Source organism: Paramormyrops kingsleyae, chromosome 4, assembly GCF_048594095.1.
Source record: "Paramormyrops kingsleyae isolate MSU_618 chromosome 4, PKINGS_0.4, whole genome shotgun sequence".
Classification (NCBI taxonomy): Eukaryota; Metazoa; Chordata; class Actinopteri; order Osteoglossiformes; family Mormyridae; genus Paramormyrops; species Paramormyrops kingsleyae.
The window spans coordinates 36,021,164-36,044,138 of record NC_132800.1 but is presented as its reverse complement, the minus strand read 5'-3'; the positions used below and the strand labels follow the sequence as shown (position 1 = coordinate 36,044,138).

Genomic DNA, 22,975 nt, shown 5'->3' with positions numbered 1-22,975 from the left:
CGCTTGGAAAACCCTCTGGCGGAATTACCGATTTTTAACCCTTCGAGGCACGGGACCGACTGAGTCTGTTGTTTGAGGAAAAAGCAACCCCCCCAACACCACCCTCCCCCCCCCCCCCCCCACCTCCCCAGTTCTGGAATCATCCACCATTAGTGCTCCAGGGTCACCGTGGGGGAGGTAGCAGCTGTGTGGGTCAAAGCACAGCAAGTCTATTAATAGCCACACTCTGCGTCACTGTGCAGTGCTTTCCCAAAGGGGGGGGAGGGGGGGGGCACCGCTCAGAGTCCCAAGAGGAAGCCCCATCCTCATCCTTAATCTATCTGTGCTACCATAATCGAGGTTTTCAGGGAACTGGTGACATTTCCGCACCAAGGGAGTCGACGTTGTCATGCTTCCCAATTAAACGACAGAGTCCCAGTTCCTGACGTCACCTCCGCACCGTGCTGATTTCCGTAGAGGTCTCTTTGACCTTTTTTAATCGCCTTCGTCTTTCTTTTCTAGGTCTCTGAGAGACTGCCTAGTAAGATCTTTGGGGAGGCCAGCTCAGATATGTCAGCAAAGTGTCTCATTTCATAAAAACACCATCGATCGCGCAGATAGTGGGTGTTTCCCACACTCACCTGCAGAGCTGGTATCTTCTCCATCGTATGAGCTCCTCCGTGGGAGGCAGTAGTTACAGCTCAAATCCTATAAAGACCTCCAGATGTTACAATCTCCAGTACTTCCCATAGACTGACTGAATGACCACCTGGTAAATGATGACTGCTTTATGAAAGGGGTTTGCGATAATGGTGAATGATGATTTTAGTGTTTCAATCAGAGGTGGATAGTTCAGAATCCATCCATCCATTCATCCAGCCATCAATTTTCTGAAACAGCTTATCCTATTCAGGGTCACGGGGGGTGGGGGGGGGGTCCAGAGCCTATCCAGGAGGTAATAGGCACAAGGCAGGGAACAACCCAGGATGGGGCACCAACCCATCGCAGGGCACACTCAAACATCATTTACTTACACATGCACTAGTTCAGAATCCAGAAAGTAAAAATCCAGACCAAGATTTTGTTTCAGCCAACCAGTTGGGTTCTCTGTGACTGTGACTCTTTATGCTCAACTGGTTGGTTGAAGCGAAAACCTGCTCTGGATTTTGACTTTCTGGACCTGAACTATCCACATTTTCCATGCTACCAGGGTTCTGAGCAAATTTCAGGGAACGCCAGTGCATTAAGGGGTAAATCACACTGATGATTTCCGACGACACTGCAACCATCTATCGCATTAAGAGCTGCATTGCTGCGCCTGCCCCCCACCCCCAGTTGAGTCAGCTGCAACCCCATAGATGCTGGGTCCTGCCCATCAAAGGCTCGGCTTTTGAGGCTCTGACTGATAGCACTGAACTGGAAAATTACCCCCCCACCCCAGCCCTATTCCCAGAATGAAACAGCCTTGCTGTGTGTTTTTAGCCTATGGATTTGCAAGAGAGGCTGGGGGTGGGGATTTATGGAATAATAAAGGCAATGGAGATCGCTATATAGATTTCCACAGAGGTTCACTGCGGATTTCAAACTCGGCAGTCACCTGACCAGCCCAACCAATCACGAGGCACTGCTACCCAAACACAACAAACATCCCTTTTTCCATCTAAATAAGCACAAATGGGAGGTAAAAATAAAAAAGGCCTTTAAAAGGCATCGCAAGCAGCTCCTAAATAAAGAGCAGAGGTCTTCTCTGGGTTACACAGAGACAAAAGGCCTTGATTTCCTACTAAATGCAGCAGGACCGTCTTTCCAACCAATGAGAGCGGAGCCCCTCGAGCACATTCATCCCATAATGAGATGAATAAAGCGAGTTCTCGGGGCTCCGTAATCCCACTCCCAAGGACGGGCAGGCTGGAGCCCCAGTGCCTTTCCTTGTCATCCCGTTGGGAGTCGGCGACGGGGCCGTTAAAGGTCACGTCGGCTCGGGGGATCCCCTCATCCTTCTCCGCCCTCCTCACCATCCTGTTACGCCAACAGTGCTGCCTTACTGACCTGTGACATCAGGCATGATGTGAGGTTAGAGGGCCCCCTGCTGCCCAGAAACATTCACTACACTTTGGTTGGGATGGGGGGGGGGGGGGGCAAAGTGAATTTTCGAGTGGGGTCCCAGAAACAACAATCCTGTCCCTTGATGTCCGCAGACGGGCCAAGTATCATCCCGGTGTAACGTAGTAACTTATTCCCACTCCACAGATTACCCTGACATGGACAGATTCAAAGATTTCTGGGTAAAAAAACATACAGACAGGTGCGTAAAATACAAGTATTCCTCTGTTTGTACACACCATGAATACCTACAGAGTCCCCACCCTAATTCACCACCATCTGCTATAGCGCTCAAAATCTCAGGAGGGCAAACCAGGTGACCTTGATTATCAGTGATTATTCATTTTGCCGAAACCGCTAGAGGCGTAACTTGCGATTTTGTCCCCGGTAACCCGGCATCAATCACGTAGCAGGGAACGGCAGCTCCACCCGCGTTTCGCATGAACAGATCCCGATTAACACGTGACACACCAGGTAACCTGCCATCATAAGTAATAACTGTAAATGACATTAAATGATGCAAGATCCTCCCATACCCTAGAGGGCGTCGTGCTCCAGCAGCTGCACTTAATTACTCAAATTCGATAAACATGATACCTTTGGATTTTAATGTTTAAATATGCCACATTACAGCTCATTTATAGTGATACCCGGCACACCTACTCCTCAGGGTACCACGGGAGAAAGGTCAAAGTTCAGAGCACCAAACCTGAGAGCTGTCTTCTCGGTGACGTCCGGCCGGTCAGCGGTCGGCGGGTCCTCCGCTAGGATCTCCTCCGGACTTCGTGGGTCTGCTGGTGCCTCCCGGTTCGCCTGGTCCCGGTCCCGGTCCCGGTCCCGGTCCTTGATGCCCATCCCCGATGTGATGGCATTCCACAGGGCATTCTGGGATTTCGATCCTGTAGAAAGTCCCTTAGCATCAGTACCAGTCTACGCCCGCGTGACGCACTGGGCAAACTTCACCACTGGCTCCCCCCGTCTGAGACAAAGTGAAACTGGCTTGCTAAGTCGGCACCCCCACGGAAGATGGTGGCCGCCTGTGTTGATCTTTACTGCTCAGCATTGACTCTGCACAATCCCAGCCTGTGTGTCTCTCCTCTGTAAAAATGATGCTAAATGGCTAATGAGCCACTGGATGGGAGGTACATCACAGCAGCAGTGTGCAGTGTGAGGATCATCCTTCTCTAGAATGACAAAGGTTCCTGTTGTTAATGATCGCCAATGATCGCCAATGATCGCCAATGAGTGTTTAGCATTTCTGTCTCACAAATTCACAAATAGTTAGCAGCTAGCAGTTTAGATGCCTGTCAGTCATGAAAAGGCCCAATCCGGCATTGACCACATGGGTGCAGATGAACACCCGTGACCTGTGGTGACCTGCCCAGGCACCAACTGCACAGAGTGTCCCCTGTAAACCTTATCTGACCCACTATTAACGCCGTTTATTCAGCTATCCTCATATCTGCACTGCAATAATCTGTCACCGAGGAAGGCCTTGCACTTCAGGACATGGGCTAGCTAGCCAGCTTTGATAGCCTGAATAACCCTTGAGTCACTAATGTCTCGATATACATATGACCTCTGACCCTTGATTTTTGTTTCTCGATCATGTACTTGCCAGCTTTAATACTAAGCTGTCACTATGGCTAGTTTGACAGGCCGCAGATACATCGATGTAATGTCGCCCCCTGGTGTGCTATCACTGTCATTGCAACCACATCAGACAAACATAGCATATTTTTTAATCTTAGTTGTGCCACTGGTTGACATGTGCAATATCTGCACATAATAAGTTGTGTTTTTGTTTGTGTTTTACTGTCCAATTTCAGAGTGTCCGCACGTAGGGCCAAATGCCGGAACAACTGATTACACACACTGTCTTAATAAGTTGAAATTCACACTAGAGTTCTCAGACTGAGAACGAAATGGATCATAAAATGCACTGGGGAGACCGGAGGGGTTACAGCTCTTTATGAATGGATCTGAGTGCCTGCAGTGGAAGTGATTACCAGCATCGTTTATTACTCTCTCTTTGGGGTCATGTATGTGACCAGCATTAAACCACAGCCTGCAGTGACAGGTGGAGTGGTGGCTCTGGGGCTAGGGATCTGTGCCAGCAACCGGAAGGTTGTCAGTTCAAATCCCATGAATACCTGGAGTGGAATACCTTCGAGCAAAACCTTTAACCTGCAGTTGCTTCGTCCTGAGTATGATGTTAATCTACATCTAGCCCTGTAAGGAGGCCCTCCAACTTACAGGGGTTGGTGGCTCTCCAGGCACTGGAAAAAAAACTCACACTGGCCTGTTTGGACTTGTATGGTGCTGAGGTATTGCCCACCACATGACTGCACTTAGGTTCTCATCCCTGAGGTGTTTGTGGTGTGGTGGGTGATCAGTACATACTCCTGTGATGAGTACATGCTCCTGTGATCAGTGCATGCTCCTGTGATCAGTGCATGCTCCTGTGATCAGTGCATGCTCCTGTGATGAGCACATGCTCCTGTGATGAGTACATGCTCCTGTGATCAGTGCATGCTCCTGTGATCAGTGCATGCTCCTGTGATGAGCGCATGCTCCTGTGATGAGTACATGCTCCTGTGATCAGTGCATGCTCCTGTGATGAGTACATGCTCCTGTGATGAGTACATGCTCCTGTGATCAGTGCATGCTCCTGTGATGAGTACATGCTCCTGTGATGAGTACATGCTCCTGTGATCAGTGCATGCTCCTGTGATGAGTACATGCTCCTGTGATCAGTGCATGCTCCTCGCCTGCAGTTACAGGACTGTGCACTGCTGCCACCTACTGGATACCCAAAATATATTGTATGCATCAGTACCTAACAAAAGAACTTAATAATACTCTAGGATTTGATACAGATTTACTTGATGTTGGTATCAGTTTAATATATTGTAATATTAATGAAAATCATTTGTAAAAAGATGATCAAATGATCAAACTTTAGTAATACTAGCTATAACATTTGTAGAATGTTTTGCACCTGATTTGGAAGACAGAACACACCACATTATTATTATTAGACCAATAATAATAATAATAATGTACTGGCGTCCTGTTCCAGGGTATGCTTCCTAGGAAAACCATTTAAATATATTAAAATTTTATTCATTAAATTTGTCTCGGCAGGGAGTCAAATAAAAGCAGACAATTACAAACTCTGCTCCTTAGCAACAATTAGGTTCGTTATAGTTACTATGCAATATAAATGCGAAAAGGAACTATTAACCAACAGCCAGAACAGCCCTGGCGTTTGTCCCCGCGTTGCACAACGAGAGGCAGAAGCTCTCGGGCTGCTTCACGGTGCTGCTCTGCTTTGGAAAGCCGGGGACCGAGGCGTCCTACTCACGGGCGAAGCGGGACAGGGGCCGGGCGGCGCTCTCCCCATCCTCGTTGGCGACTGCGGGGGCAGAGAGAGAGAGAGAAAAACCTCGGCTGAACCACATTTGGAAAAATGGGCCTGTTACACATCGTCCCCCGAGGCTGCCAATCTGGCTGAGGAGAAGCGTTATAAACACATCACTTTTAAAACAAGGGGGCACGTCATTATACAGACTGATGGCTCTGTGCTGGATCAAAGCGATCCGGGATGCGCTCTTTATAAAAACGAGTGTTTAACAGATCTCTGTTGCACCTCGGTGGAAAATTGACACATTTATTTATTTTAGCCGATCAGAAACGTTCCCAAGAATGCCTTCATATTGTTATTTTCGTTTATATATTTACATAAAGACGGGAGATTGAGGACAAAAATCCAGTAATAATCCTGTAGCTCTTCTGAAGCATCTCTGGCTTTTATGAAGAACTCAACTTGCTTGTAATAATGTCTTTCAGCATTTGTATTTGAACTTTTTCATTCAGTGGGATTTATATTATCATAAACAATTCTTTATTTATTGCATTTTTTGTTATTCTGTACAAAACGACGCTGTTACTCGGTGATAACCAGAATTAAATTTAATTCATTACTGTTGTCGCAGCATGGAGCCAATTAAATGCGAACAATTCCCAAATCGGCTCCGTAGCAACAGTTGGACTGCGTTTTAGTTGCTATGCAATATAATAAATGTGGGAAGAAATGATTGTTAACAGTAATACAAGTTCCAATTTATCGCGCCATCTATCAAGTCATGCTGTCACTTTCAATGGGGTTCGACAGTCCCCACTTCTGTTATACCACTTAATCTTATGTTATACCACATAGTAAACCGTATATAATGTAGAATACCAAAAATATCCATGTACTCTCTGTTCCTCACAATCGTGACCTAAAATTCACAGGTAATCGAGAGAGATTTTCTCTAGTCTACACGTTTAAAAAAATACAGTGACATGCTTTTTATTCTGACAATGTCAGGCGCCTTTCAATCTTGTCCTAGATTTTAAGCAGCCAAAACAGTCCCTTCCTGCTCTTGAAACACTTAATATATTTCTCTGGCGAAAGCTGCAGGTTCTTGTCCTGCTGTGACCTAAATCCTTTTTAAAACGAAGGTCATCCTGTATTTAACTTCATCCGCCTGCCTTCTGTGATGACCAGTAACAGCCCATAATAATAACACACAGTCTCTATGGCCGTGTGCTATGCCATTTGCAATACTCCGCATTTAGATGTACATTTTTAAGAGTTCAGACATGACTTTTGACTGCTCTTATTGAAAGGTGAGTAAAATATTGCATCCTGCTCCCAGTCATAGGTGACTCTAGGCTTTTCTCCCCGGGGGGTGCAAAGTGAGAGTCATTCATTACAGGCTATGCCAAGCTGAGCTACACATAAAAAATAGTAAATAGATTAAATTATTATTACACATCGTTGTGAGTAACACAAGCCATATTTTCAGATATGACTTCACGATATAATTTTATTTTATAGAAAACAGGTGATTGGGAGTATGGATGGATATGTTCAAACTGTATTTTCATCTGAGCAGAGGAGGGCAATTGCACCCCTGCACCCCCCAGTAAAATCACCTGTGTCCCAGTGGCTCCATCATAGATGGGAATCCACATGTGTATCGCATGATGCTGATCGATGTGCATGCATCACTGCACATCGCCTGTTAACTGGAGCAGACTTGCAAAGCCTGTTCTTCCAAGCAGACCAAGGGGTTTAATATCCTCCCTCCCCCAGGTGAGGCAATCGATAGTTTCAGATGAGAAGAGAGAGTGAGGAAAACGGACTGGGTCCGTCTGGTCAAAGCCACGCTTGATTGGAGGGGAGGAGACATGTGTTGAAAGGAAAAGATGCGATATACAGCAGAAGTGATTACACACACCAGAAAGAATACGATGGGGGATCTGGAGAGACTGACAGCAACACTATGCTTCTTAAGGAGCAGGATTCCTTCATTTATTGCCCGAATGAATCCCATCTTTGTATCACCAGAGCCTGTCGAGACTGAGCTGTGAAGAGTGATCCACGGTGGTCGACTGTGATCCACAGTGATCCACGATCGTCGACAGTGATCCACTGCGATCGACTGTGATCCACAATTGTCGACAGTGACCCACGCACGATAGTCAGATATAACCCGGATAGATGTGGAAATGGAGAGATGAAAGGCCGTGTCACATGACCTCAAGTCATTCTGTGGGCGGAGCCTGACTTCAGCCATAAGCCTCCAGCTCTGGGTCTCATACTCAGCTGTCCCTGCCTGAAACCCGCCTACGCCTTTGCCACCAATAGGAAATGAACAGCACAGCTGCCAATCATTGCCTCTAGCTACACCCTCCAATTTTCCCTGTAAAACAGTGTAAATAATATCTTTTCAAAACAAGGCTGTGATCATTAGCGCTTCAGGGCAAATATTATTATTGGTAAATGCGATCTCGCTAAGGCTAGCATTTGTGTGGTCCTGCCCTGCTCTTAATTCCTTAGAAATTGCATCCTTTGTCTTCACTGATTTCTGCCAGCAAACCAGTGGCTCCAAGCCACCAATCAGGACCAAGCTGCCAGCAGACCTGTGGCCCCCAGCCACCAATCAAAGCCAAGCTAGCATCCCACACCCTCAGATTCAATGGAGGTTTTTACACCCCAGGTGGTGTCCTACTCCTCGGCTTGACATGCAAATTGGGGCTAAGTTCTGCCCCCCCCCACCAACAATGAGGAGGAGAGGGGACCATGTGGGTCTTGGGTAATGTTTGTGGGGGTTGTTGGGCAAACGTTTCTCATTTTACTCCATACCCAAGTCTGACTGTCCAATTAGAAGTGAGTCACATATCTGCACCTAAAGCTTTCTGTGAAACCACAGCAAAATAAACTATTTATTATAATGATGTATAACCTGTAATCATCACCCAGTGAACAGGTGACAGGCGCACCCAAACACTCTAATGCACTTCAATGGGTAATAAGAAAACTAATTCAAACAAGAGCCTTCACGTGAATGCCCCCCCCCCCCAAACTCTGAGATGCCCCCCCCTTCAGAAAAGAACAACTCCTTCCACCCAGAAAACGCAAGAGGTGAAGCAGGTGCTGTTACTAGGGAGGTATTTGGTAAAGGATTGTGCTCCATATCAGGGTGTTTTTAGGTAAACCTAATGGCCCCCTCAATGGCTGTGAAAATGTGTTTCTCCTGGAGATGCCCCCCCCCCTGCCACCTGTTAACCAGTGCATCCCCCCCCCGAATCATGGCCCCTTATCCACTCCCCCCTCGACGAGATGAGAGCTGTTAAAGTTATCAGTCTTATCCCCCTAATGAGGTTTCTGCTGGGATTCCAGCCGACCATGGCGTTAACACACCGGGATTGGCTTGTTTGGAGTCGCCCACTGTCGCCGCGCAACATCACATCCTTCCCCTGGTCGCCATGGTGATGGTAATCACTCCACAGGCTCAGCTGAGGGCAGGCAGAAAAGGTGTCATGGGGAAGTGATATGGACCAACTTCCAGGCATATTCTCCTGCCGAAATCCCCTCCAGCTCGAGCGACTCAGTGTCAGTTTCTTCTACGGAAAACCTACTCCTTGGATTCCCAGAAGCATCTACTATAGTGAACGGACCTCAGTTTAACACCGTGATGCTTCGCTGATGTTCTACAGCTCAGCTCTTGGCATCAGGTCTCACTTCACTTTAACAACATTCTCAAAAAATGTTTAGTGCTGAGTTTATCTGACCTGCTATTCTCCATGAAAGGTGCAGATGCACCACTTATTAGTTAGAAAAAGTGACATCTTTCATCTCCTGATTCCTATGGATATACCTGCTTATGGGCAGCACCCCCTGCCCAGGGCGAAAGCCCCCAGGATTACGTAACACTCGCTCCATCACCTGCAGATGTAATTACCGCTATCACAGGCTTTATGACAACAGAGTCACCACATCCCCGTCTCCATGAATGAAATATGCACCGCTGCACTCGCAGTAAACACGGAGAAGCATCTGATTTACTGAGTAATAAGGCAGAAGAAATGAAAGCCGGATGAACGGGATGATAAAAGGTGATACTAAAGTTAATCGTCAGATCCTCGGAGAATCCGATGCGGGAGCGTGTTAATAATCGACACTTCAAGGCTTGATCTGTCACCCGATACTAAACTAAGAAGAAAGCAACGGACGTACACGTAATGCGGGTCCCTAAAGCCCTCACTGTACTTTCAACAAAGACAAGGGCACATGTGCTCTGGCTAAAACTCCCGTACAGAATGCCACTCTCCATCTTCAAACCCAACAGACGCAGAACATCACCCAGCCAGCCCACGGCACCCGGATGGCCGTTTAGAGAGTTGCGGATCACGACAACATCGAGTCTTCGAACGGACCTGGTGCTGGATGGTAGAGAGAGCAAGGAGAGCGATTCGGGGGGATTCGCAGAGAGACGACAAAGCTTAGCTGAAGTCTGAGCTGAGCCCTTATCCAGGATTAGGCGGGTTTGACCCCCAGGACCTGCTGGACTGCTGCCACCTTACCTATAGTAAAGCTGAAGCCGTCGATGCTGAACGTGGCACTGCGGCATTTCTTGAATCCAAGCTTCCTGCAGTGAGACTCCGTCATGGTACGCGTGGCTCTTCCCGTTTCGTCTTCTCCCTCTACGAGTTTGTCTCTTCTTCATGAAGGGAGGCGGAGGAGTGACTGGCGGGCAGCAGCTTATGCGTGGTGGGGGTGGAGAGGGGCGTGATTGTGGTGGCTGTCTGACCCCAACACCCACTCTCGCTCCATCCTAGAGCTCCAGGTCTCTCCCTCGACATACACCCACCCTCTCCTCCCCGCTTCTGGCCCCCTAGCAGGACCGAGGCGTGTGGGGGCGCCTCCGCACGCTGGACAGAGATCCCCCCGTGAAGCTGGACTCCGCCGGCAGCTCCAGCTCACTCCTCTCTGCGCCTCAAGCTCCCTCATACTCTCTCCAGTCCTTCAAACACGTCGCTCCGTGTCTCATCCGCACACCGCGTCACCCTCTCCGTTTGTTTGCCTGTGTGTGCGAGCTCCTCCGCAAGCTTACATGAACATTCGCGTCAACGTGACCCTGCTCCCGTTCGCGGGAGGGCGCTATTGGGGAAATGAGAGAGCAGGAGGCCCGGGGTACTGAGGACGGGTCCTCGCCCCACATGCCGCCTCTTGTCAGTAAAAAGTCGCTCGTCTTTATGGCGCGGCAATACTGATGGCTTATTCCCTGCTCGCTTACTTGGAGAAGCACACTGGCCATCTGTGGTGCGCCTCCAACTGATGCCTGATGGGAATTACAACGAGGCGACTTGGTAGCTGTTATACAGATTGTCTTCTGGTGCACGTGTTATGCTAACTCAGGCTAACTCTGTTACACATGCTATCAGGGTTCCCAACTTTGGTCTGCTGCCTGGTTAAGTCTGCACACGCATTTGCATGTATGTAACAGTTTTTATCACCTTGTAAATAGTTTGTAGGTTTGCAAACTACCCCAACATGTAGCTAATTTTAGGTTTGTAATACAATAATATAGATTTGCTATAAGATTTCTTGCGTGAGAGTCTGAAAGCGTGTCACGCCAGATGCTAACTCAAGTTAACGCTGCGACACATGTCATGCTAATGTTATGCTAGTTCAGGCTAACTCTGACATGCTAAATCACGCTATAGGTTATACTGAGCCACATAGCTTCTGAGTGGTTATCGCCAAGAACAAATAAATGTTTGGTGAGTTTTAGTTTGTCTTTCTAAACCAATCGTCTACACACTGTGGATATACTTGCTTCATATTTGAATCTTCCAGCTCTGATAGACTGAGGCAGACACTGGTCACTCTCCTCTCGAGGCAGATGATCGGTTGACATTTTTTCAAAGATGAATAGATTAGTGGTGCTTGAGGTGTGACATCATGTCCTGCCCAGAGGCAAGGACACTTTCCAGGGGCTGTTCTGGTGGGGGGGGGGGCAATGGGGGCCATTTTGTGTACATGCATGCCCTCCCGTGCCTCCCTAAACATGTTGGATCTGAAATAAATGCATTATTATTATTATTATTATTATTATTCACATTTATATGTGGGCTACATTTTTGTACGCTGGGAACGTGCGAAACACAAACGGAAGCACATTTTCTAGACGGAATCCTAACGCGGGTGCGCTGGGTGGTCCAGTGACTCCAGTGACTCCAGTTGGTGAAAAGAAGTTAACAGAAAAAAAATAATCAAGCTTGTGGAAGCATGAAAACCTAAACAAGAAATCAGGGTGCGCTGGGTGGGTCCAGTGACTCCAGTGACTCCAGTTGGTGAAAAGAAGTTAACAGAAAAAAAATAATCAAGCTTGTGGAAGCATGAAAACCTAAACAAGAAATCAGAGTGAGTGGCATGTCTGTTTTAAACTGTAAAATGTAACTGCAAAACAAAATGTATGTTATCCAGCCACTTTCCCGACATGCATTTTGCACACAACATGAATTTAATTAGTTGACAACATGAATTTTGGGAACGGAATGACTTTCTCTTCAGCAGATACATTCAGCCTTCTGTCCACGAGATGCAAGGTGCTGATACCGTGTCAGTTCTGTGTATAAATTTAAACATTCCTTTTGATTTCTGCGCACGAAAGAAAGTGAACTCTTTATGCTTTCTGCTTTCGTGGACGAAATGTAGAACTGGAGTTGGTCTTTCTCTGGACAAAATGTAAGATGGCGTTACTTGAATTCGTCGTATTTTGTGCACGAAAATGAGCGCTTGGCACCTGCCCCCCCCCCCCCAATAATTGTGATGGCGTTTGGGACAGAGGCAGCCTCGTGCCACGCTGAAATGCTTACCTTTCATCTCCACTGCAGAGAAAGAGCCACCTGCCGCGACACTTTGATGGTGGCCAGTAAAGGCCGGCTCGGATTTTATTAGGAGATTTTTAACGCTCCTGGGGATGATAAGGACCTAATCCTGTTCTGTCCGCGCTGTGCTGGAATGCCGCAAGACTGGGATCAAGCTGTTTCAGGTATTGTGCTTTAATAATGAAGAAAAGCATAAAAGCATGGGTTTCATTTAATGTTTTAAATTCGAAAGCAAGTGCGGCAACAATGTTTGAAGCTTAACTCCCCCCCCCCCCCCCCTTACTGGGATGAGTAAAAAATTATGGTACTTGAAGAATGAAAATGACCGAGAAATCACCATTTATAAAGAGATTCTCATTAGTATTAGACAAAGCTTAAATTAATTTAAACAATTTAACTATAAAAGAGAATCCGTCCAATAGGTAGCACCGTTCTTCGAACGCAATCTGCCCAAGATGCTCTCTCCACGGCCGCCAGCGCCGGCCGCCCGGGGCTCTTTCTGCTACGGGCGCACAAATCGGTGGGCATGAAATCAAAAGCCGGGTTCAAAGGGACCGTGAGCCAGCCAACCAAAGATGCGGGGACCGATGATTGCTGGCCCGGCTAGACACACAGCATGCACAATGGCTGCTGCTATGAAGCTGTAAACTCCGTCTGCTTGGCGCGTGTTTCCGTATCTCCGCAAGAGCTCTGCGCAGATCTGATCAATATGGTGCGGACCATCTGTCAAGTGTGTGTGTGTATGTGTGTGTGTGTATATATATATATATATATATATATATATATATATATATATATATATATATATATATATAATATTATATTATATATATTATACACCCGAATAATCTGACCAAAATCTGACAAAGTTGAAACCTGTGAATTCATTGAACTCTGACATAAAATCTTTTTTTTACATCCGTTAATATGACTGCGCAAACTACCTAATTACTGGTCGACATTGTTCAAGTCCTCCGCGTGGTCACCGATGTTTTGGCTACAGATGTAGCCTATATGAAAAAAAGTTGTATTTAAACCTTTACTTTTATCTAACGCCTTTGCCACGGGAAAGTTATTCCGTTATTCTGAAACGCTTTATCATCCGTTAAACCATCCTGTGATCAATCAAAGCACTTGAGTCTGCTGGATGAATGGCTGGTAGACAGGTTCCAGTACATCCATTCATTACCGCTAAAAAATAACTTTGTTGTACCCAGAGCGGTTAGAAAGGAGATGCCATTCTAACAGATTCAAAAGGTAAGCCGCCCTTTAGTTCAGCTCCCTTTCATGTCTCCATAGAAACTGGAGATTTAGTTCAGGTAGCGAGTAAAACTGCGCTTTTTTGTAATTTACAACAAAGTCATAATGACTCACAGTGGCAACATAAATTGTTACTGCATCACTTGCGATCCATAGTAGAGCGTTCATTTGGCACCCGACTAGAGGCACAGTCAATTTACCTTTGGTTATATGTAATTTGGGTTTATGAAGCAACGTGACAGGCTACGTCTGTCTGATGACAGGAGCATTTTTTTCTGATTCGCCAACCATCTCTTTCGGAATAACGTTAGGAAGGAAAACTAGAACCGACAAAGAATGGCGTCAAGTCCGCACAAAGTCGTTTTATTTACTTATTTTTGCTTTATTTTTCCATTCTTGTTTTTTCATTCAGCCGCAGAACAAACACAATCGGGACGACGGAGATTTTCAAGCAGCTTTAATTGGAATTATGACAAGTGCGCAAGAAACAAAAATGCAACGTGTCTGTCAGTCGCTAAATAACAACCTTTTGCCGTGTCACACGTCTTAACTTGATATTTCCATCATGCTTTGTCTCGGAATGAAAGCGCCCACCCACCGCATCACATAAGCTGCTGAATACCCCCCATCCATCCTGTCCTCCCAGAGTGACAGGAGTGAGACACTGCCTGGGCTGGCGTGTAAAGACACGATCACACTCATTTCCCCTCTCAACTCCCAGTCCCAGATCTCCAACCGAAGCACTGCTGCCACCCGACAGTCAATCGTCACTTTATTCATCAACTTTTCCTACCTTCAGCAATCTGTCCGCCTCTCTAAATTATTAATGTGCGCGTAAGCCAGTCAGACATCGTTTTTATACCTTCATAGCAGCATTGCCACAGATTATTACAGATCGTCTCACCACACTCTCCAACGGGCAAGTTCAGAAGCTCGCTAATTAATACATAAAATAGACGCATCAAGTTCAGTAGATTGGCTACACATCCACTAGATGGCGCTATTCATAAGATTGACGCTTTAAGACACTGGTTTTCGATTTACTGAACACGCACGCTAAAAATAGTTTAAAATGTAAATCTTTATTTAGACATGGATGTTAATGTTCCATCTAGACTAGTTTAAACTTGACTAGACTGGAGACCCAAGCCTACCTACGAAAATAAACTTGACTCAAAATTTGACTCAAAGTCAAATTAAGTGATACATTTAAAGTCCTTTATGTTCCCTTGACATAAAATCAACATAGCCTATATGGTAAGCATGCATTTGCAACTGCTTGGTATGTTTTTGTTATAAATGCAACGACGAGCCTGTCACATTTGTTCTCCTTTTGTAGCAATGAATCGACGGGTCTTTCCGACATGGGCCGCCTGCATGCGCTATTTTTTATCAAACGAGACAAATTTTTGCATTTAACTCAGTTAATCTCAGGTGTATTTTACAGGGAAAAACGCGTTGCTCACGTGAAAGTATCCCAGTAAAATAATGTTTTCACCGTTCGTCCAGTTCTTACACTTTGTACTGTTCAAAGTCATGTTCTTAGATTTGAAAGAAATTAAATTCATTCTCATTTCCAAAAACGCGCTGTGCAGGTGCCACGGAAGGGTGGACTGGGCATTTCAGACCCATATAACCCGCCCACCTAAAACCAAAGTAAGCAATTAGGTTAAACTGATTTTCTTGTAGTCTGCTCTACCTCATGCTTTTCCCTCTGAACCAATCGCACGTTTCTTTTTTTGCCAACGTATTTCTCCATGATTTCTAACAATGTAATTGGCCATAATTGGTTCCTTATTTTCTGGTTAGCTATACAATACTGGCGGAGGGCAATACAGTACGTAGCTCTACAGTCTGTGGTCGCCGCAATGACCATGTAGCGCATGCAGAGCAAACAAGAAGATTTAAGCAAAAGGTTTTAAGTAAAGTTCAAAGTCTGTTGCTCCCGTTTAAATATACGCTTCATAATTTAGTTGCTCCCGCCAACTCTGTATTTCAGCGACATATTTTTCTTTATAATTGGCATAATGAAAATATGAAAAATCGCAGTACGTCATTTTCCAATAGCGGTCCACCCCGAATCAAGGGCGGTAAATGTCGTCCAGCCGTGACTGAAAGCTTTCCCGAAACCCAATGCATGCGTTCAATCGGACCGGGGGCCCTTCCAAGCGGTCGCTTGAATATTCAGTTAAACTGGATATTATTTATTTGATAGAGATTTAACCTTTGCAAAGTGAGGGTTCACTAATAAAATCAGCATTACAGAATGATAAAGGCTTCCAGAGACATGCATCAAGTCGGGGGTATTTACAAACCGCGCGTGCGCGGTCAGAAGTGAGGCAGGGAGGAGACCGACCTAGACAGAGAAAAGCCGTAATTTTAAAAACACATTTTCCTCTCTAAATGGGCTGCCTTTTCGTGGAGCCCTCAAAATGAAAACTTTCAGCTAATCAGTCTATTCATTTAGATTAAATAATACTTTGAATACGCCTATTTATTGTCGTCCAATCTCTGCACCAGAGGCTTTTATATGAAGTCTATTAAAACTAAGACACCCCTTCAGAAACTTTTGGTTATCGGTTTGTCATATTTTCACTTAACCCTGGGGAACCCAGACCACCTTATCATTATAGGATGTCCATTGGCTAAAATGATCATACAGACCCAGTGAACTCAAAATCAGGTGTTTTGTAAAAATAACCCTTTCCCAGTCCATGTTATGAATGTGTCATATACGACCCGCTGGACTGTTCGTGCTGTTCCAACTTGTTAATTTCACCTATGAAATAAGGACAAAAAAGAAGGAAAAACCGAATCTTTGCAACATTCTCATTTTCAAAATGCATTTATTGAGTTTTCCTTTATATCATTCACAATGTGCTGGCAATAAAACACACGCTTCGAACATGCCAACCCATCAAGAAACAGGTCAAGTGAACGGACCTGCAAAAAGGTGTACTACACACAGAAAATTTACTTGTGGTGGGTTGTAAGGTCTTGTGCACCGCCTGTATTCCCTCTGTTTTTGTCTGAGGCTGATGTTGAGCACAGAAAAGTTTCAAAACATCCAAAACCTAGTTGTACACGTTCTTTAACATCTAAACATTATAACTGATGATGCAAAATTTCTGCCACTTACCTATTCGCAGCCTGACAGGTGAATCTTTACAGCATGTACAGCAAAAAACCTCAAAACGCGTTGGGGGCCATATTTATTGTGGAAAAAAATCTGGTTAATTCAGTCAGTAATCACTAAATGTCACTGTTACTGGGTAGTATATGGTACAATGGGCTGTAAAGCAAAAAAAAAATTCTTAACTTTGATGAGTGGGTTGAATGTAAGGCAAAAATAAAAGGGTCGTATATGACCCCGTGGGTTCCCTATGGTTAAAGACCCTTAACTGGTCTCATCTTGCCTTTTGTCCATTCGTTTACAGGCGGGTGGTTTACTTGACCTTTACATTAAGTACTGGCACTATCGTACAACAGCACACTGTCATGGGACTTGAGCTAAAAAAGCTTCTGGCTCTTTAACCACCTGCTGATGTCCCATGTGCTCAGTAATTACATTTCATAACTCCGCATGCATTAATAAATATTTTTAATCTGATCGATGCGGTCCTATGTATATGGCCGTACACGTGGTAATGATGCATCTTTAAAGCTGATGCACATGGATGTGACAAACCTGCACCGAGCGAACAGTTTACCGCATGCATTCATTTACGGTTTGTTCCTCCTCTCGGTAATGAGCACCTACGTGTTGGTCCGGAGACAGACTAATTACACCCCGTCAGCTCGTTAAAGCCGATGGCACGGCGACACAGAGCGATACGTGTAATCAGGCACTTTTCATGTGCGGTGGCCGCCCTGCTCCCGGGGACGTGGGGATAGCTCCCACCGGCGGAAATGACAGGGTGGCACGGCGTGGGTGAGCTGACACGCTTGTGTTTTTTGTTTTTTTTTTGTCGCGGAGTCCCCAGCAGGGGGCAGGCATGAGCTTAGATCACCGGGGGCTGTAGGGTGATCCTCGCATGAATAATAAATAACACAAAACAGAAAAAAATGCATGTTTATGAGTTTCCATTCGCTGATGTAAGCACGTCTTTCTTTTCTGTCTTTGTCGATACGCTTTTACCTATAGTCCAGGAATACACACGCTAGAGCAGGACTGATACTGATGTGTCTGCATAGGAAACGTGTTGTTTCATTCAGAGTCTCTGGTGCTCCTGTCAGGCTATAAATATAGGTGTCTGCTGGTTTCCTACTGCTGACGAGTCTGCCTCTGAGGCTGGGCAGCCCCGCAGCCGCTCCCCACTCTCCAGCCAGCTCGCCACCAAGGCAACTGCCTGCCCTGGGGGGGGTCGTGCTGCCGGAGGTAGCCCCCATGGGGCAGCGGGGTGATATTTTAGGTACTGTCAAGTGGAGAGGTTCTCCTATCGGGAAGTTGATGAGTCAGGTGAGGTCGGGCCGTGCAGCAGTTCGCCCTCACCACAGGGTGGGGGCGCTGTTCTTACAGGCCTGCGCGCACCCAGCTCAGTTTAAACTATTTAAAGGACGATATAATGTTATAAAGTACGCTTTTTAGAGAACTGGACCTCTCTCTGAATGGCTGTAAAATCGCAAGAGTTGTAACTTTGTTGTTAACTCTATAAAGGACTGAGTCTGTATTATGATATAACGAATCCAAATATGTTTTAATCTAAATCTTTGCTTTTGATTAAAGGGCTATTTTATTATTGCTCACCTTCCATATATCCTCAGTCCTTTTATCACCCTCATTGGAGCATCCATTCTTGGCCCCGTAGAACAGGACTCTGTCTCCCGTTTTTGGTCTATACAAACACCTCCTTTCGTTAAACAGCTATCCTACCTATACTCCTACCGATACGTAGCTGCAATTCCGTCCCCATAAAAATCAGGAAGCGTCCTGGATGTTGGTTCACTGGGGCAGTCGGTCTCCGAATACGATCTCACGCCTAATTATCTAAAATCTTGAGTAAGGTCTACAGCCACAATACTCTCCCTTTTGTTTTTAACGATTCTACAACATTTGCGTTTTAGCATTTTCTCGATTACTGAAAGGTGTGGAGCCCAAAGATTTTTAGCAGAAACACACACAAAAGTCAGCCGGAGAGCTATAGACCCCAAAACTCGTGTCTCAGAATGCGGCGGTTTTCAGAATAGCAACACCGCGCATGGATCATTATTATTTAACCTGAGGTAAAGAGAGTCTTTTATTGCCGCATCAAAGAGAGGGGTCCTGTCATCACGGAACCTGAGAAATAGGCAATGCATATATTTACTGTTTTTCCACGGTCTGACCTTCAAAGGACTCTGTCCGTTCAATGAATGAACATCACAGCCCCGATTTCCGCCACGTCCCGATATACACGAAAACACCACAAATCGTTTATTCCTTGAAATACGTCTTCCTATTTCAGTTAACATTTATTATGCTTACAGTATATGGGCTACACAGGCCAACGTAACAACACCAGTGCTATGAGTGATTGCATAAGGTACTGCATCGCTATGCAGTTTTCGCCGTTTCTGCATCACAATATCTTCAAGTAGAGCGTATCCTACGTTTTTTTTTTTCCCGAATAATTTGTTGGGATTAAACTTGACACAAGTTACAAACTACTTAGAAATATACCCCATAAAGTCGCATAATGACTAAAACTGTCGGCCAGAAGTTTTTGGGCACACAATTCTTGCTTGGTAGTTATTATTCAATCTTAACCCACAAAAACAGAGGACCGCTTTATATTTTGTGATGCATACAAGTGCGTAGGCCCTTTAAAGAGGGTTTTAACCCTTGTGAAAAAAATTTGTACTAAAGTATTTACTTAAAAATATACTTTTAGCAAAGTTTATTGTGTTATATCCCTAAAAAACGTACTAAAGTGTATTTGATTACAGACATACTTGTATTCAAGTGTGCTTCAGTGTACTTAATTATGTTTAAATGCAAAATATATTTTCTAAAAGTACAGTGTCAGTGTATTACAAATATGTGTAAAGAGAATGCATTTCTGTTACACTTCTATAATTATCAAAGCACACTGTTAATACACTTTAGTACACTATTTTTTCACAAGGGAACAAAAAGAAGCAAAATTAAGTTAAGAGCACTTTACTCCTGCCTATACCTAGGCTCCTTCAACAAGTTGCTTAACGCGTCTTCTGACAAACGTCCACATATTGTGACTTACATGCAGCGATGCCACCGGCGGGCGCCGAGACGGTATCCGGCGTGGTTCGTGCTCCAGGTGGCGGCTGACTGGGAAACGCGGCAGCCCGAGCCGCGCTCCTCTTCCCTCGCACCGAACGGCTTCGCTCCCGGTCGTGCTGCAGCTCGGATGATACCTTGACAGTGGAACTCTTGGCTTTCGTCAGCGCTGATGTGACGGAGCCCATCGCTGTGCACGCTGATGGGTTTATGAAGTTGGATTAAATGGAAAGATCTTCCATTTAGAGTTTGCTGTTTAATTTGCTGCCCACAGGATATGTCTTGTGCGCTCATTAGCTGTCTATGTAATATAAAATCTATAGCCTACAGCTTCAACAATTAAAGATAGATTTTCGTATTTTCTATAAGCTATATTTCCTTCTCAGCCCGTCTGAGCTCTGAGATCCGTTTCCTTCATTATTGAAATGACGCGCTACTCTCGGATTTCCCTCTCTTGGCGATGTATTCCTCCCTCGCAGCTCGGGAAAGCCGCTGTCCCTTCGGCTGCATCTGATGCAGTGGCATGGAAGTTGTGCTGTAGTTTCCACCCCAGCTAAGCCAACTCCCGCCGGCCGGATGCCTGACGCAAACAAGCGCTTGTAATTAGTCTGTCGAGTATCATTGAAAGCGGACGGAGAGAGGGGGGGGCGGCACTTTCCTGGTACCTCACCCCACCACAAGTCTCTCTGTTTCATATTTTAAGACTTCCTGTAGAATATTTAGGCAATTTCATTTAAACAGTCTGTGTTTAAATAAAGTGCACAAAACACATAATAATTCGGTTATTAATTATTAAAAGTATAAATATGTAGCATCTCTGGTTTGAAAGTCCTTGCAAACACTGCGTTTTACATCTATTATTAACTAATCAGTTAGCCTAGTATAACTTAATATTAACCGTATATCAATTAATTATTAATAGTGACCATACATGGTAAGAACTGGTAGTGTAAAAAGGTACGGTGCGTGTCATTATTTTAATGGTTTGTCCTTGAACTCAGTCCCCCTGGTTATTATTAACATGCCAGTCTTGTTGCCGGAATAATAAGCAATTTATTAGCCAAATGTAAGGCGAGAACAGCCCTTGGGATGCCACTTAAAAGTGACATATGTGGTAACTGCGTCGCACGGCGAATTGGGAACAATGTCAAAGCAACGGCAAAATTAGGAAGCTGGTGCGGACCAGGGCGCAGGCAGACGCGCTGAGCGATGCCCAAGGGTAGCCGGTCTAATCTCAGCGGTCGATGCAAACAGATTACACAACTCTAAAAAAAACAGCGCGATGGCTCTTTGATCAGCGGCATGGATATGGGCTGGGTACAGAGTACTGACTAGTAGGCCTACTGCTATATTCCGACCGCATTTAAAACTTGCAGCTCCTTCACCAACTATATGAGTATAAATTAATGTCTCACATTATGAAAAAATACCCTCCTTTAAAACACTGAGAACATGCTTCGTCAACAAAATCTGGAAATAATTTGCACTGGCAACTCGTTTTAGAGATCTTGTGTTGGCTTGGTCTTCATCTGACCGCAAAAAGCAGTGATCCGCTTGGCTCATTGTAATTCATACTGATCATAGGTGCAGCCACAACTATCTCAGACAAAAAAGTATGAAACCACGAGCATTGCGCACCATCCCAGCCTATGAAAGACCAGCACCATGGACAGCTGTCCAATCAGCACCCAGCCAACCAATAGGAAGTCCAGAGCCATGTGACGCTCTACAATCAGAGCCAGTCCAGCCAATAGGAAGTTCCTAATCTTAAGCAGCTGTCCAAACAGTACCACTTCAGGCAGTGGGGGGGTGGGGGCGGTGTAGTACCATGGACAGCAGTCTTGTCAGCATTGTGATTGAAAAAAAGAAACCGTGAATCTCAGGAACCACTGACCGGATGACAAATTAAACCAGAATTGGGAAAAAAAAACTCTTCCCGACAGATCCGCTGAGCCTACAGGCCTCCAGAGGCACAAACCCCGGAGCTCTTTAATTAAGTTACAAGCTTCAGGGTTTATTATCGTATATTTATGTACTATAATATGCATTTGCACGTGGATCCTAAAGAAATACGGGACGGTACACCCCCCACCCATGATTTTAATTTGCCGAGAGCTGGGGGGGCTCCCCATAGTAAAGTTTGTCGATTTGGGGGTACGAAATGTATACAAAAATCCGGTACGAATCGCTAGAGGATTTGAGCAAAACTATTTTTCAGGGGCAGTGAGACAAAAAATAGACTGGTATAGAACCGCCTAATATGTCTAATGTTAAGAATGTGTCTAATCTTATGCGTAGGAATATTATCGCAGCATCATGCAGTTCCAGGTGCTGCCAGTGGAGGGCGACCTTATAAAATGAATGTAAGAGCTGTACTTTGGTTTATGGGCATGAATTAGGCTACTTGAAGTAGATGGAAACGCTCCCATAGTGAACATAACATAAAAGAACATTTAGTTGTATGTCATTTTTATTTGTTTCATTGTACTATTTATTTTATAGTTGCCGATTCGGTTTTACTTTAATGTGGATTGAATTTTGGGATTACAATTAACACTGTAAGCTTTCGACTGTAGGGTGAACATCATGCACTAAATGGACTGACATGATTGGGCAGGGTGTCTCTGACTTGTAGGGGTGTGGCCATTCCACAGTTTCATACTTAAGACCAATCCGGGGGGGTGGCGGTCTCGAAGCAGTCGTCCTATCAAGAGATTCGGGGCATGAAATGTTGGTTTTCAAATGCGCTTGAAGCATCGTGTCTGTTTCAGGATTCTGCGGTTCAGCGTGAGTCACACGTCTTGTGACGGTCATGCAGTCTTATGGGGGGCAGAGGAGGAAGGCTTTTAGGGCAAAGGGTGCCTGGGATTACCCCATGGGACAGAGGAGTCAGAGCAAGACTTAACTATCGGGGCTCACTGTAGGCCTGACTTTTATGCTCTCGCATAAAACTACTGATAACGATTTTAACAACTGTCACATTACTGTCCTACATAAAACAGCCATTATGGGAGAACCCCCCCCCCCCCTCCTTAGTCCTATGTTAGCTTTCTGTTCCTATCTCTTATATTAAACGGGTCAGTGCCGACCCGTGTCATAAATCAGCCATAAAATACCCTCAAAACAATTATTTATCATCTAATTTGTTTCTTACTTCTTGGTTACCTT

The 22,975-nt window shown here is 45.2% G+C and overlaps 2 protein-coding genes across 5 annotated transcripts in view; one reads left to right on the top strand and one right to left on the bottom strand.

Annotated features, from left to right (window-relative positions):
- pde1cb (phosphodiesterase 1C, calmodulin-dependent b) overlaps positions 1–20,983 on the bottom strand; it is a 64,599-nt gene extending 43,616 nt beyond the window's left edge. The window contains exons 1-4 of one of the 4 annotated variants that reach the window (XM_023815774.2): positions 11,259–11,349; positions 10,003–10,179; positions 5,450–5,500; positions 2,792–2,981 (exon numbers count right to left, since the gene is read on the bottom strand). In XM_023815774.2, the coding sequence (XP_023671542.2) occupies positions 2,792–2,981; positions 5,450–5,500; positions 10,003–10,087 (326 nt within the window). In that variant the 5' untranslated portion in view covers positions 10,088–10,179; positions 11,259–11,349. Of the gene's footprint in view, positions 1–2,791; positions 2,982–5,449; positions 5,501–10,002; positions 11,215–11,258; positions 11,350–19,790 lie in introns of those variants that run through there. The other 3 variants (XM_023815773.2, XM_023815772.2, XM_023815775.2) reach the window with 3 other exon arrangements.
- LOC111845838 (rho GTPase-activating protein 39-like) overlaps positions 11,748–22,975 on the top strand; it is an 82,299-nt gene continuing 71,071 nt past the window's right edge. Inside the window, exons 1-2 of the mRNA XM_072711244.1 lie at positions 11,748–11,845; positions 12,319–12,476. The gene's annotated coding sequence lies outside the window, so the exon portion shown is untranslated. The remainder of the gene's footprint in view (positions 11,846–12,318; positions 12,477–22,975) is intronic.